General features: G+C 36.6%; 2 protein-coding genes across 4 annotated transcripts; both read left to right on the top strand.

The window, feature by feature from the left end:
* Positions 1-498: 498 nt before the first annotated feature.
* On the top strand, positions 499-9450 carry Eip63E (cyclin dependent kinase Eip63E). Of its 2 annotated transcripts, none has more exons than XM_011156138.3 (7): positions 499-1303; positions 3142-3231; positions 3594-3722; positions 4128-4324; positions 4407-4792; positions 4883-5427; positions 5533-9450. In XM_011156138.3, exons 1-7 carry the CDS (start codon positions 1258-1260, stop codon positions 5622-5624), a joined length of 1485 nt encoding a protein of 494 aa, XP_011154440.1. In that variant the 5' UTR covers positions 499-1257; the 3' UTR covers positions 5625-9450. The 2 variants fall into 2 exon arrangements, with proteins under 2 accessions (XP_011154440.1, XP_025159437.1); XM_025303652.1 differs by lacking the exon at positions 499-1303 and adding an exon at positions 1541-2081.
* Positions 9451-10320: 870 nt separating this feature from the next.
* ZnT63C (solute carrier family 30 member 1) lies at positions 10321-16464 on the top strand. 2 transcript variants are annotated; one of them, XM_011156135.3, is made up of 8 exons: positions 10321-10913; positions 11928-12119; positions 12226-12448; positions 13602-13863; positions 14270-14387; positions 14490-14705; positions 14846-14956; positions 15617-16464. In XM_011156135.3, exons 2-8 carry the CDS (start codon positions 11943-11945, stop codon positions 15812-15814), a joined length of 1305 nt encoding a protein of 434 aa, XP_011154437.1. In that variant the 5' UTR covers positions 10321-10913; positions 11928-11942; the 3' UTR covers positions 15815-16464. The 2 variants fall into 2 exon arrangements, with proteins under 2 accessions (XP_011154437.1, XP_011154439.1); XM_011156137.3 differs by lacking the exon at positions 10321-10913 and adding an exon at positions 11381-11572.
* Positions 16465-16608: the final 144 nt, after the last annotated feature.

Here is a 16608-nt window from a genome sequence, read left to right as displayed (position 1 = left end):
GATTGCTTGCTGGATGAAAATATTGCGTTCTGATTGATACATTTCCGAAGATGGATGGAAATGCACCAATCAGAACGCAGTATTTTCATCCAGCAAGCAATCCAGCTCGAAAACAAGCACCGTGTGCCGCTGGCTTTAAAGTCGAACGATGACTGCGTTCAGCAAAAAAACTATTTTGCAACTGTGTAAAATTTGTAAATTTGATTGATACGTGCTTTTAGATTCAGCTGAAATTAAGAGTATGCACCAATCAAATCCACAAATTTTACAATAATTACAAAACAGTTTTATTTTTTTTCTTGCTGATCGCCAATATGTGCCCAATATCGAATATCGAATCAAATATGAAAGAATCGAGAATGCAATAGAGCCATCGATTTAGCAACGAGTAGAAGAAGCGATTATCGACTCATCGATCGAGTATCTCACCCTCCATGATGAGAGATCGCTGTTGCGTAGTATGCGCGACTTTTGTGTAAGGTGCAAGAGGGCTTGACGGGGAGGGCGAGGAGGAGGAGGAGGAGGAGGAGGAAGAAGAAGAAGAAGCAGGAGACGGCAATATCGCGGTAAGCAGAGCGCTTCTTCGGCGAGGAGTCGGCCGAATCGCGAATGATACGCAGGAGGTAGTAGTGGCGTGCGCTGGTACCCACCGTCACCAGGGTAGCGCAACGGAAAAGTGCAGAAGAGGAGAGAAGTTGTCGCCGACAACAGTGGTGATCTACAATGCGGTGATCTCCCGGTGAGAAAGGAAGAGAGAGAGGGGGCAAGCGGCAAAGAGCGAGAGATAGAGAGAGAGAGAGAGAGAAAGAGAGAGAGTGCATCGACGTGAACCTTGCCCCGTCGTGTGCACCCGGCCAGGTGATTCTCGCGCTGGCGATATCTCGTCTCTCGGACAGTTGTGGACAATTCGCGCAGTGGTAAGAGCGATATCCCGTGTCCCGTCCCTGTGCATCCGGCGATCATCTACGGGGGAGAATCCGATAGGCGCTTTCATGGCGCGCGGCGGACACGGCGGGGATCGTGCGTGCGCCGCCAACGAAATACGAGACAGGACGAGCGACGTGAGAGGGCCACACGAGTGAACGAAGGAGCGAGCGAGCCAGCCAACAACACGCCACCCGTGTGTCAGCAGGAGCATCGGCCGAGAAAAAACACACGACGACGACGGCGACGTACGCGCCGCGCACACAGGCACGCACTGGAGTGCGTCACCGCCCATATGTGATGTGTTCCATGCGTGCAAGCGAATGAGTAATCATGCACTGTCCGGACAAGGGCTCGACTGCCTCCAAGAGCAAAGAGGGTAAGTCGTGCGGATGCGTGCACCGGGCACGCGTTTCCTCATTGCGTTCGTTCAATGACGTTCCGGCTTTTTTTTACCTTATCGGCTTTCAGTTGCTTTTGTGCGCGCATGTGAACGAGGTGAGGGGAGAGAGAGAGAGGGTGAGAGTGACTAAGAGAGAGAGAGAGAGAGAGAGAGAGAGAGAGAGAGAGAGTGAGTGTGAGTGAGTGAGTGAGTGAGTGAGTGAGTGAGTGAGTGAGTGAGTGAGTGAGTTCCGTTCCGGGATCGCGAAGATGGAAGAAGGACGGAGTGACAACCATCGGTAGTGCGATAGCGATGGGAAGAAAGGAAGAGAGAATACATGTACGCTTGCGTGTATGTGTGTATGTTCACACATGTGCACACATGTCCCAGTATCGCTTACCGATGTTACTTCAGAGGAGGAAGAAAGACGAGGCTCCAGTACCTCGCACGAGAGAAACTCCGATCTCGCACGCATCTCGCATCACTTTTCTCACCCGGCGCAACAAACGGATTCGCGTAGATTCGTCGGTCGCGATAGAATTGAGACATGCTGCTACTCATCGGACGCGCTTTTTTATCATCCGGAGACGAGAAGTAGAGAACACGTAGAAAAGAACGGAGTATTGTGCTGCTGGAGAACTATTGTATATTTTCGAATTGTGCGACACGAATGCTACGAGTGGTTCAACAGCGCGATCTTTCGCACGAAATGTAACGTGCGAGGACATGCAAGAAACGGAGGTCGCTATGTCAATTGGCACTCGAAAACCTTCATGTAATTTTGCCTATAATTATTCGACGAGTGGGACTAATATGTATTAGTTCATTGACCTGTGCTGCAACTGCAACGTATGCGTGCTGTATGTGTGTGCGCGCGCGTACGTCGTGTGTGTGTGTGTGTGTGTGTGTGTGTGTGTGTGTATGTATGTGTGTGTGTGTGTGTATTATGCTACTGTTTGCCTACGTGATATGTGTGACTGTACGTGACGTATATATGTATCGTAACGAAGTACCAAAATTTTAATTACGTTTAGTAGCTGTTGCTGAATTCGCTTTGTTGTAAAACTTACTCCAGGAAAAATAACAGTTTGCTGTTTCAGTTGAATTGATGCTATATGCCGAATGCATATACTTGCGTATATAGTCGAGTATATACTTTCACCTTTGTAGAAACCTGTTGTCCTCCATGATCTTATGAATGAACAAATAATCTGTATTCAGAATGAATCGAATCACTCTGTCTTAGTTGCTCCTTACATATCATATTTGTTTTATCAGCTGTGACAGGAACTGAACAGGATCTGTTTTACTTTATTTGTTATTTGTATATATATATATATATATATCTCACCCCTTTTTCCTTTCTTTTTATGTATATTTATACAAAACAGTCTAAAAGTAATATGCTTTGTCCCATCTAAAAATTATCTAATAGGTTTGAATGAAATTTTTCTATAATTGCTTATATATAATTATAATAATTGCTTATACACTTATAAAAATGTTTTCAATGAATCAAGGTAAATAATATGGCCATATGTTTTCTTTCCTAATAAATTATACAACAATTTCTTAAGCCATTATATTCCTTGTATAGTATCACTTAAGAGGAATGTCCGTGATACATATATGCCTCTATCATCATTATTAATAAGATCCAGGAGCACTGGCATAGCATAGTGTATGACATCATCATACATGTAATAATCTGTCATGTCTGAATTACTCTGATGTTCTTGGCCTTCCATCATGATATGTCATGCTGTCTAAACTTACTTGCTTGACTCAGTGTTTCAATTCTATTGCTGTCTAAATATTATGTTCATTGTGTGCAGGGCCTGTGACAATGCGGGAGAAAAAAGGCGGTGCTCTCAGCAGAGTACAAAAATTAAAGAAACGCCTCAGTCACAGTTTCGGGCGACTTTGTAAGTATTTTATGCCAAAATGTTATGTGTAATGTGCAAAAATATATATAAGAAGATATATAAAATATAATACATTGTGAGAGGCTTAAAGTGACCAATATATCATTTATGTTTTCCTTAACATTTTTTTTTAATATTAATAGAGATTGATTTTGCCAAACTAACCATATTATTTTTACAAATAGATTAATACATGAAATATTTTTATGTACTTGATTATTATTGTTACAGATATGCCTTAGTGGAGTATAAAAATCTTCATTGTATAATATTTATTAGTATAATCATTAGTTATTAAATTAAATAATTATTTGCTAGTTAAAAGTAATCATCATAATATCAAAATATTTATTTTGTTAAAGCTATATCAAAAGAAGAGGCTGATGATGCTACAACTAGAAGCCAATTACCGTACAATGGCTATTCTGAGGAGTTCCTAGACCGTTTGGAGCCAAATGGCAATATTCCTGCGGACAAAGATCGCCGTTATGGTGAGTTTATTAAAAGAATAAGCTCTCAAATATATGATATTATAATATCTGATAATAATTACATTATAATATCTGATATTATTCTTTATAAGTATGTAAATATATCTCTGAATCTTTTATATATAAATAAAATGAGAACGAAAAGTTAATTTCGTGTGTAATAACAAAAGGAAACTTTTTGGAAATCATGGGAAATTATTTGGTTAATTTCTGTAAAATAGTTATTTCTTATAATTATTCAAACACGTAGATAACATTGGGAAATGCGTGTGTTACATAAAATAACTTTTACAAATAGGGTATCCATATACTGCAAAATTTTCACATTAATATCGTTGACCCAGCGTGTATTTTCTAGTGCTATTATTTTAAGAATGTTCTAAGGACAGAAATTGGATGTCACAGAATGGACAGGCGTGGGCGATCACGAAAGAGTGCACCGGCAGCTTTCCGTTTCTAGCGATTCTAAGCTTCTCGACGACGACATACGGGAAGAAGCGAGAGTAATCCTACGACCCCGACGTCCGCCGCGACCCAAATCTGAGGTTTTCCTCGGCCCAGACCCACCTCCTAGAAGAACTAAACGATTCTCTGCCTTTGGGGTAATAATAACATTACATTTGTCGCGCGCGTTCCGACGTTATTGAAAATATATATCTCTGATTTATTTTGTTTCTCTTACAGGGAGATTCGCCGTTCGGTAAATCCGAAGCTTACATAAAATTAGAGCAGTTAGGAGAGGGATCATATGCCACAGTGTTCAAAGGCTACAGCCACCTTACCAATCAGGTGGTGGCTCTTAAAGAAATTAGACTGCAAGAGGAGGAGGGAGCTCCTTTTACTGCCATTCGCGAGGCGAGTCTTCTCAAAGAGCTGAAACACAGCAATATCGTGACTCTGCACGATATCATTCATACACGCGAGACACTCACTTTCGTATTCGAGTATGTTCACACCGACTTATCGCAATACATGGAGAGGTACGGGAGCGGCAACGGTGGGCTGGATACACGTAACGTGAAATTGTTTCTCTTTCAACTGTTACGAGGACTGGCGTACTGTCATCGCAGGTAATTACCGAGTAATGTGCCGATATATCGCAATATCTCGCGATGTCCCGTCCCGTGATGTATGTGACTAATGTGTGTTAATACATCTAGGAGAGTACTGCACAGAGATGTAAAGCCACAGAATTTGTTAATCAGCGAAATAGGAGAACTTAAATTGGCAGACTTTGGGCTAGCAAGGGCCAAATCCGTGCCATCGCATACATACTCACACGAAGTCGTGACCTTATGGTATAGACCGCCCGACGTTCTTTTAGGTTCTACAGAGTACTCCACCTCGCTCGACATGTGGGGAGTAGGTTGCATATTTGTGGAAATGTTAACTGGCGAACCAACATTCCCAGGTGTACGTTGTACGTACAACCAACTCGATAAGATATTTAGCGTCTTGGGCACACCTACCGAAGAGACTTGGCCCGGTGTCACGCATCTGCCTGGATACAAGGCACACAGACTGTTATTTTATCCGCCGCGGAAGCTAGGTCTCTCGTTCCCACGGTTATACGATATCGCCGAAGGTGACAGTATGGCGTCGTCGCTCCTACAACTGAATCCTGATCAGCGGATAGGAGCGGAAGAAGCTTTACGACATCCCTACTTTGCCTCTCTTCCTAGGAAATTATATGAATTACCTGACGGTGAGATTTATTCGCACGAAATTCCCTTTTGCACAGAAAATGCTGCTTGCAGGACGATATATCTCACGTGCCTATTCGTTTTTTTTTTTTTATTCTCTGTTGCAGAAGTGTCGATATTCAGCGTAGAAGGTTGTCATTTGTACACAAACTCGAGGCACGGGTGCGCAGACTCTTGTCACAAGACTCTTAAGACTTGAGGTTAAAGTAAACGTTAAAAGGAGTAACTAATAAGTAAATTCGCAATTTACACGTTGAGTGATGAAACGTTCGTTTTCATGAGATCCATATATTCACACGTACACATACAAAAACAGACAACAGACATGCAACACACACATTCACACTTACACAGGCGCACATGCACTATTCCCAGGCGCGTTGTTCGCTCTCTCTCAGGGCTGCTCCATGATTTCCCGCTGTTCTCTTCTTTTTACATGTATAGAAACTCGATGTAATGCTATCTCTTGGCTACTTATCGTTCGTGTATATTTTCACTAATTAGATTCATGCTTCGTCTATGTATCGGAATAGAGCAGCTTGCTGACGTGCAAGTAAAAAAACTAAGTAGTCGCTTGCGAACATCTGCTCTGTCGGTTCTGTGTGTGCAAGTAGCACTTGACATTGACTTGATGTAGTGCCATCTTCTTTATTTTAACAAGTATCTGTCTTATATATAGACGGGACACACAAACGGTATCATTGGTTAAGTTTAAGAGACAGCATAGTTGTATTTTTTCAACGCAATTAATCATTTTTTTCCATTTTTTATTATTTCGTTTGTAGCGATATTTTTAAGTATTAGCACATTTTTTCATAACCAATCCCAAACTTGGGAATAGAGAATGATAAATTTGCTGAAGATAATTGTCTAATAAGATAGTAGATTTCTTGTAATTTAAAAATGCTCTAGAGAGATTCAGCATGAAATTAGATACTCTAATTGGTCGATTTATTCATGGTGCCACTTTTTGAGAATCTCTTTTTGCAAACTGAGAATTTGTTACCCTTACGATTCATACTCGCGAGTCTGGCATTACATCGAGCTTCCGCTGTAATAGCGATATTCTCTTTCTTTTTACTTTTTCTTTCCGAGGATAATACGTATCGTATATAAATTAATTAACAAAAGTAAATCGTAAAACTGGTCAAGGAAAAACAAGAAAGTAAAAAGCTTACGGCTAAAAGTAAGAAGAAAAAAAATGAAAAAAAGATTGTAAGGATTTCGCACGCTCGATTTAGGAAGCAAAAGCACGCACGACCCATCCTCGCACTTCGTCCAAATACTAGATTTAGATCGAATACCAATCAAAAGAGGAAGAAAGAAAGAGAAAGGAAGTACCATACCGCCGCCCCATGCCTCCCGATCCTAGCCCAAGCCAAGTGGGGCGAAGCGGTTGCAGGTTAGCAAAACTATTACTACGAAGTAATTACTACTATCTTAGAAAAATTGTGGAAGACCTGTAGCACTCTATATAAACAAATTGTTACCGCTGTCTCGAGCACGATGTTGGTCGCTAGGACAGTTGATAGAATATTGATAGATCAAATAGGGAAGCGTTGTTTGAATTAAATTAATTGTTAGATGCGTATGTAAAGCACGACGATAGCGGATAGGTAGGCGAGAAACTTAGGGGAGAATGAGTCAGCGTCATTCAGTATTAGTGTCAAGTGTCCGTAGCTGCCGACATCGCGATACGCAGCGAGAAAAAACTAACTGAAAGCTCATCGTTGATAGTACCGATGGTAGTGATTTAGACGTAAGTGATTAGATATTAGCTCGTATTTAATATCGATCGAAGTTTATCGACAACGTCGCGAAACGTAGCATAATTGATAGCGAATCGAGAGGAAAAACAAAGAAAGAAAGGGAAAGAAACGAGATAGCGATTCTAGACTCGTCGAAATTTCATTTGTTCAATTCGCTGTTAATTATTATCGACAGCCAAATGGTGCTCGACATCGTAAACTGTGACGGTTTAGGTCGATTCGTACTCGTGATGTAGAGAATAATCATTTAACGAGTATCCGTTCGATTTTCTAAAACTTGATAAAAATAGCGTTGGCAATAGTAGAAATAGGAGAAAAAAACGCGAGAACAACGGCGTTACAGTTCTTCCAAATTTTGTCTAAGCTACGATGGACTATTGCGATAATATTACTCCTTTTCGTAGGTTTACATTTATACCGATTTTTCAGCACATTTATTAAAACAAAAAAAAATTTAAATATATATCAACGAGGTGAAAGTGAGAGAGAGAAAGAGAGAGAGAGAGTGAGAAAGAAAGGAAGAGAAAGAGAGAGGGAAGAAGAAATTTTGAAAAGATTTGAGATACGTTATTACTATTAATATTATCAATTATTGTTTTATTTCGAAAGGAAAGAAGAAGACGCGCGCGCGCGCACAGTCGGTAAATTGTACATAGAATTAGCAGGTTCGTATTATCGATGATGCTAAAATAGCTGATGCGAGATAATAAATGTGACTTTGTAATAAATTCAAACGTATGGTACTCTGGACCCCGTTCATCTCCGTGCAACCCGGCAGTGGTATTACAGAGCTGGGCGTAATATCCTAAAAGCTGCTCTTTACAAATTAAAATTGTACGAACGATGATTACACATTGTAGAACTACACAACTTCCTGAAACAATGTTAAACCTTAGAGATTTGCATTTTCGATATAAATTTAAAGATTCGTTTTTATTACAAAAGAAAGAGCGCAAATAAGAGCTATGATCAATGATATTTCTTACAACGAAAGCCAAAATTTCAGAATATATAGTACTGTTAGCATAGAAAATTTCGTTTTCATTATTCACGAGATGAGAATTTTTACTTGCTTATTTAGTTTCTGTGGAATATAGTATTGTTAAGAAGTTTCATTTTCCTTTAATGTAAATAGATGTGTAATAGTTTTATCACATTGAATTTACCCGCATATCTAATATCGATTTAACGCGAAATATATCGTATAGCATTATTAAAAATATATTTCTCACGCTATTTTGATGCAGCTCGCATTATCGTTTGTATAAAGTTAAGTTTAAGAGTTTTACGTGTTCAGTAAGATTCTTCGCATTTTTTTATTCTGCCATTTTATGAAGAATGAGCGCATTTATAGCGTAAATTAAATACGATAATAAATGATAATCATAAGTGTTAGGTTCTATATTTATAAAAAAAATGTTCGTAGATCTATTATTGTTTAGACACGAAATGGTACTAAAGTCTTTTGTCTCTCATGTTATACCGGTTATTCAAAGCTAATGGCGCTTGTCTGTTTTGGATTTTATGACGAAATGCGAAAAATATACTCAAAGAACAATTATATTTAAAATGCAGGAAGTGAATTTTAATTTGGCTCTTAAAGTGAGAAAAGATAAAATCGTATTTTGTACTATAAATATTGTAATTTGCATTGTACATATATAAGAGCATTTCTATCTTTCGTACAGGAATGTATGTATACGTTGGTGTGTATTGGATGTATGTGTGTATGTATCTGAGATGTTACACATCTCTAGTTCTGGTGATATAATGAAATCTTTTTGATTTCATGTCGGACGCATTTATCTCTTTCTTTTTTCTTTAGGACTTTTTTTGTCTTTATTTTTTGTCGATGGATATCTAATAAAAGTGTAGAAAGAAAGTTTTTTTCTTTTTTTTTTTTCAAAATGAGCATTGATTTTCGGATAAAATGGAAAAATACCAGAAATTCATACAGATTCTAGAAATCTCATCGCTTCTCATCACTTCTCATCTAATGAACAAATTTACACCGGCATCCATACCACTGCCGAGTTCAGCGTTTACCATACAGACGACGTTTCGTTCACTTTTGTAGGATTGTAAAAGAAAATTGTAATTTTAACACATGTACTTACGTTGTGCCTAGGTGTGTCTCGATTTTGTACGCGCGTTACGTCCAATCTAATTGTAAATTTTATTTGTATAAACTTTTTATACGAAAGAATCGCCGATATATCCAAGCCGCTGCGGAATTGTTTAACAGGAGGGTTAGGGGAGAAGAAATTACGAGAGAGAATTCTGTTTTCACACGTACACCTTGCGTTCGAAAGTGATTTTTCGACACCTCACGTTGTTGCGAACATGTGGTATTGCATATGTCCGACGTTTAGATCGATTGATCGATTCCGGGTTCATCAAGTGCCCTGGAAGCATTAAGTTGAACGTATTGTGCCTGTGCTACAAATATTTGAAATAATAAAGATACAACTCGCTATTAATCGTTCGATTCAACATCAAATGTGCATTGGTTCTCATAATGCGAAACGCACGTCATCACTATTGTCGATCAGTCAAGACTGAGCAATGTTTAGAAACAATTGAAAATGAGTATTCTCTTTGTTTTCACATTATTTTGTATTTTGCATGATTGAAGAGAAGTTCAAAGTAATTTTCTCTTCGTTCGGGATATATTTATTGGAAGCTTTTTTTTATTTTTGTACATAACATGCAAAACAATGATTATAATGTCAAGATACAAAATAGATTAAACTTTTCTGCAAAATTCGTTACTTGTTTGCGTGCAGAAATGCTCTTCCTAAATTTACAATTGCGCAAACGTTATTTAGAATTTGCAAAATGTGGAAAAACTTAGATTTTATTGTCGTAAGACAATCTCTCTATTAAATTTGCGTTACTTCTTTGACACTTGAAATTTCATCATTTCAATTTTGACAAAATCGACGTGAAGTTGAAAGGATGAGATAAAACTGCAATTTTTACTTTTACGTAATTCTCACCGCAGATTCAAGTGTTACAAAGTTTTTTTACAAACCAAACTAATACGAACTTAACACGTTTTTTAATTTTAAATAAATACCAAAGTTATATAGTTTGCGCAGACGCAGTGGCCCACATCGGGATGTATCGCGTGAAGTTGCATCATCGACCGCAGTGTTTGATATCGAAAAGTTCCAGAACGCGTTCGGCGTCCAATGAGGGAGCCAATTTACCGCACATCTTCCGACGAACGGACGCTCCTATTGGATATCGAACGTTCTCTCGAAATCTATCGAAGCGAGAGTATCGCAGTCGTTTCGTCCGCGATTGTAACGTCAGACATCGGACGTGAGCCTTTTGCAACGTGAAATCTCGTCGTGTGCATGCCGTGCCACCAATTACATTTGTGCGCGTTCGTCATGGCTGGCGAGGGATGAATCAGTCGGCTTTGAGCGTCGTGAAATATCGTCGTGTATGCGCGCGTCAGTACTCGCTAGCGAGGCGTATTACGCGTACGCACGATCGCACGACAATGGAGTAAATGTTTATGTTTAGGAGCAGCGCAGCTTTGTGGTACAAGGATCGATGCACGCCGCTGCCAATCGTCGCGACACGCACCGCTTCGCGCGTGGAACATGTTCAGGAACGTTTCCCACACTCCGTATTTAATCAGTGTCACTTGATACAATCACGGTGAGACGCGTGGAGCATTGAGACGGCCTCGACGAATTCTCCTGCAGGTGAGTGCATTCTTACTCGCACTCGAGAACGCAAGCACGCTTGCTCTTCTCTCCCTTTTTTCTCGGGTGTTAAGCACATTCTATAATCTCGCCGAGAATATCTAGAGGATAGATGAGATCGATTTTTCGCTTCGATACACACGACAGTTTCCCGATCCACGGAGTATTATTTTTTCTCTGTGCGATGATTCACGTACCTTTCTTGCTTCGCCACAGTGCCCGGTGATTCATTCTCGTTCCTCTATCTCCCTGTCTCTTCCTCCTGTCTCTCTCCTTCTCATTCTCATGCCGGATTTATGGGGAATGGATATAAGGAAAAATTGCTTTGACGAGACTTGAGCTCACGTAGCGCGCGACCTAGTCGCTCTCGATCACCCGAACGAGAGAATCACTTCGGTTCCGCGATCGCCGTGATCTGATATCGTAAATCAGGCCGTTGTCCCTCACGTTGGAGGATCGTCTGAAACTCGCGCGTCTTTATTCCCGTAAACAAACAAAGAGCACGCAAAGATAATACGATAGAATTCATTTGAGTCTTTTGTGCCTTAATAGTAGCGCAAGTTACCGTCAATTTTGCATTATTAAGCGCCACTGTTCTTTTTACTAAGAAACGATTTCTTACTACTAACACTTCCTCCTCGTTTGCTCCTGTGAATCAGGTATGAATAAGTATGAATAGGTATGAATAGGTATAATATAATGACAAGATCTTCTGGTTACATATACTTACTACGTCAACAATGATAAAGTTACTCAATAGAATATTTCTTTTTATAACTAATTATTTTTTCAAAATTGCACAATGTTCTTTATAAATAAATAGTTATTAACTCATTTATTAGATATTTAGAAAAATATATATCATTCGATAGATAGCTATAATTATTCATCAGGAGGATCCTTGAAGATGTTTAGGATATCTTAAGATAAAAAAAATATACATAATATAAGTAAATGTATATACATACATGTATGTATATACATTTTTTATTTATATATTTATAATCTTTTCAGGCTTGCACAAATATCATGGGTCGTTATACAGGCAAAAAATGTCGTCTGTTAACAATGTTATGGCTGACAGCTTTGTTCTTCTTAGTGGAAATAGTAGTGGGTTATGTGACCAATTCGATGGCATTAATAGCAGACAGTTTCCATATGTTATCAGATGTGGCTGCTTTAGTAGTAGCATTTCTCTCTGTAAAGGTAAGCTCCAAAATTGTTGTCTGATCTTGTCAAACTTTATTTTTTGATATTTCATTGCAATAATGTTAAATCTGTATGTTTTAAATATTTCATTTTTGTATTACAGATGTCACCAAAAAAGTGGTCAAAAAATACTTTTGGCTGGGCTAGAGCAGAAGTATTAGGAGCATTAGTAAATGCTGTCTTTTTAGTTGCTCTGTGTTTTAGTATTACTGTGGAGGCATGTAAAAGATTTATTGAGGTAGAAGAAATACATGAAGCCAAACTTCTCGTGGCAGTTGGAGCTCTTGGTTTATTGGTGAATGTGATAGGCTTATGTTTATTCCGTGGTAAGTATTGTTGCTTGTATTGTACAATAAATTTGATTTGTTTTTAACAAGCTCTGGAAAAGTTTCATACTTATGAATATGAAATATATTTGGAGGCACTCAAAGAAGTGTGATATGTATTCTTCTTGTTTTATAAATACTGTCAAAGATTATTATAATTCAAACATTTTAGATAAAGAATCACATAATAAATATTTATTATTTATATATTTTAAATGCGTATTAAAAGTTTGAAATATTATCAAAAATTGCTGTTATTGTCTAGCATTGTTAGACATACCATTTGATAGACAATACTAATTGTGTGAATAATAATTTGATAGAAAATACTATTTAAAATATTTTGTTAATATCTTATATATTGACTACTTATAAATATATCGAATATCTTAACATATGTCATAATCACAAAAGAAGATATTATGTACTATTTACAAGTACTGTTAATTGTACATATAAATTTCTTTGTCTAACAACTTCATGATGTTATCTTGTTATTGATGTTCAAGAGGTTTTGTCTTGAATCAAGATAAAGAAGAAATGATTATTGAGTGTGTATTTTTATATGTATATGTACATATATACGTATACATGTGTATATCCAATACAGAATAAAAGTATTGACACAGCAGAATTTGAAATACGAAACTGCTGCAGATATATGATAAGGAACAAAAAAATAAAAATGTTTATAATACAGATGCTGTGATGAATTTATATTCAAAAATCACAAAGTGATATATTACATTTATAACACTTGACTAATCTCATATTATAAATTTCCTTTTAATTGATAAAATAGATTAATCTTATCTGTTAAGTAAGACATAGCTTTACTAACGTGTGTGTGTGTGTGTGTGTGTATATATATATATATATATATATGGATATGTTTGATCAAGAGAGACAAAAAGTTAGTTCTAGTGTGCGTGTGTGTGTACGATTGTATTTTGTACAAACAAGAGAGGAAATAGGTTTACTGGTGCAAATACATTTATATCTATTAGAAGTATTTTGTGTTTATATTATCTAACAAGGCTATAGCAGCTTTTTGCTTGCTGTTAATTAGTGAAACTGCCTTATTTGATAGATAAGATTAATCAATTTTACCGATACAAACTGCAAATATTTATACTATTCAATGTAATTGCAGAACATGGAAGTGCTCATGGTCACTCGCACGGTATATCTCGAAGTCATAATAGACTGAGCACTCTAGTAGGTACAGATGATAATGAGAACGATGAAGCTTACAGACCCTCGACACCTCAAGTGAAGAAAGCGCACGGTCATAGCCATGATGCAAGTCAAATGAATATGCGAGGTGTTTTCTTGCATGTGCTTTCTGATGCATTAGGGTCTGTTATTGTGATTGTGTCTGCCTTGATTGTATGGCTCACAAAATGGCAATACAGGTGATTACACATAATAAATACTCTATTACGTATATCTTATATAAATATTTTATCTTAACATATTTTTTTGAATATTTGATTAGTAACATAAAATCGAGATATCGTTGATAAGTTTATTGACAAGTTCATTGACAAGTTTGATTTAAATAATAAGAAAATATTTTACAAATAGAAAATTCTCAATGTAAAATTAACATTTCTCAATGCGTACTTATAACTATACTAAATATAAAAAAAAAATATTCTAAAAAAAATTTTTTTTTTTTTTTCAAAATATGAAAATATTAAAACTATTTCTTTTTAACAATCCACAGTACTCTATATCTCAGAGGATTTTATTAAATCATAATATATTAAAAATGATTATCGTTTAAATATATAATTTCAAATTCTGTTATTTTTATAGATTCTACATTGATCCCGCACTATCACTATTATTAGTCATTCTGATTCTACATTCAGTATGGCCATTACTCCAAGAATCAGCTTTAATTTTACTGCAGACTGTGCCAACACATATTCAGGTAATTTATTAATTTCAGTGCAATTTGTGCTAGTGAACAAAATTTTGTTATAAACTGAATAGAGTATACAGATCGTTTTAATTTGTACATCTTGCTATACAGGTCGATGCTATACAGCAACGTTTGTTAGAAAATGTAGACGGAGTATTAGCCGTACATGAGTTCCATGTGTGGCAGTTAGCGGGTGATCGTATTATAGCTAGTGCGCACATAAGGTGTAGAAATCTTTCCGAATATATGAAAATCGCCGAGCAAGTTAAAGAGTTTTTCCACAATGAGGGTATACATTCTACAACTATTCAGCCGGAATTTATTGACGTGAGTAGAATAATACAAGTGTAATACAAGCAATATACATATAACAGTACAAGAATATTGTGCACAAGATATTAATAAATCAATATTTGTTATATGTGGAGTAAAGGGTAATTATTAATATTTATTTTACTGTATTTCAGTATCATTCTAATAGCGAAATTAAAGAAACTCCCTCGGAAGATTGCGTATTGGATTGCCCAAAGACTGATAAGCCTTGTAATCAAGCGACATGTTGCGGTCCTTCAAAACAAGTGAGTGCCGTAATTTATTTCCGTATCGTTCATATCTCGAAATACTATATTCCTCGATTCTTTAGTCTAATGCGGAGACAGATAGAAATTCCCGATCTTTGTCCCTGTCAAAATACTTCAGCCGATGTTTAGAAGGCATAAAATCAGAATCGAGTACGACTATAGGTGAAAGTTGCGACTACTCGTCTACTATATCCGGAAGCATAAATTCCGTATTTCATCCAAGTAGTTGAAAGTACAGTTATATACATTTTCTGCAAAATAAAAATCTTTTATAAGATAAAGTTTCATTCATACTTGATACGTAATTCGTACGTTGGTATCACACTTGAATTATTCAAAAAATCGACGTCCTATTTTACTCAGATTCATATTCTTTGAGTGTACTCTGACTGTACGAATTTCTCCCAATTGATTTATAAACATAAGAGGATGACGTAATTAATAATACTTTATTATTAATGTATTATTAATGTATTTTTATATTTGTGGAAAAGAAAACTAGAAAACTAACAAACATTCGTTAGTATATTTGATACATGTATATATAACTCGCGTATTATAAAATTAATCTATTTTTTTGCTCCGTTCTATCCGCTAATCTTATATCGATGAAGCTTACAAATATAATATTCATGGATGTTAATTTATTCGACACAGGGTCGTGAAACTCCGTCACCTGGAGAAACGCCGTACATGTGCAGACAACGTAATAGCCTGGCACGTTCAACTGGCTCTATAGGAGGCGTAGAACAACAAGAAGTAAATGAAATGGAACGCGGACATTTGCTGTCACTGCCCACTTCGCATCACTCCGTCCAACTTCCTCACCCTCACGTTAACACACCAACTGTCTGAGTTCTCATTGCATTATCAGATATCTACCTCCATAGCAAAATACGCGGCGCGTCACGATTTATTGTACAAATGCAATAAATGAGTATATCTACATAAAGTTCATTAATATTGCAGTTAATGGCAGAAGTTAAGCCACATATTTACAATCAAGTTTTTACTTATAGAGATGCGTATAATTAAGATATTTGATAATTAAATGCCAAAGGCATGTTAATACCAAATATATCGTGTTAGATAATGTTTTAATATAATAAGAATATTTGTTTTTGGACGTATTCTTTAGAAATAACAAAGCTTCGGATATTCAATGCATAATTTACAATGCAGAAATTATTTTTCTAATTTAAAACTGTAAATTGTGTTCAATAATTAGAAAAATGGTTTTTGTTTAAATCTCATATATTGGTCAATATTATAGTACGGACGCTACTTTGAGTTTTATTTATATGTACTTTTTTATCGATTAGTTTATACTGGGTAGTTTTTAACAAGGTAATATATAACTCTATAAGCGAGAGTACCAAATCTCTTCAGTATACTTATCTATATATGCTTTTCTCCGTATATAATTCTCAAATGTTAAGTATGTATATTTTTTATGTATTTCTAGTAAGCTTGACCAATTACAGAAGAGTATTGCAAAAAGCGAATGTATGAATTGTTTAAGCGTTCTACATGTAATGACCATAACATTTATAATTTCAGAAACCAAAAAATGGCCCTTAAAACTAACAGTCACGATAAGATACGAACATTTTTTTCCTGTGGATTTGTCTCAAAAATTTTTTTCCATT

Source organism: Harpegnathos saltator, unplaced genomic scaffold (assembly GCF_003227715.2).
Source record: "Harpegnathos saltator strain DR-91 unplaced genomic scaffold, Hsal_v8.6 scaffold56, whole genome shotgun sequence".
Lineage (NCBI taxonomy): Eukaryota > Metazoa > Arthropoda > Insecta > Hymenoptera > Formicidae > Harpegnathos > Harpegnathos saltator.
This window is presented reverse-complemented; position numbering and strand designations above follow the sequence as displayed.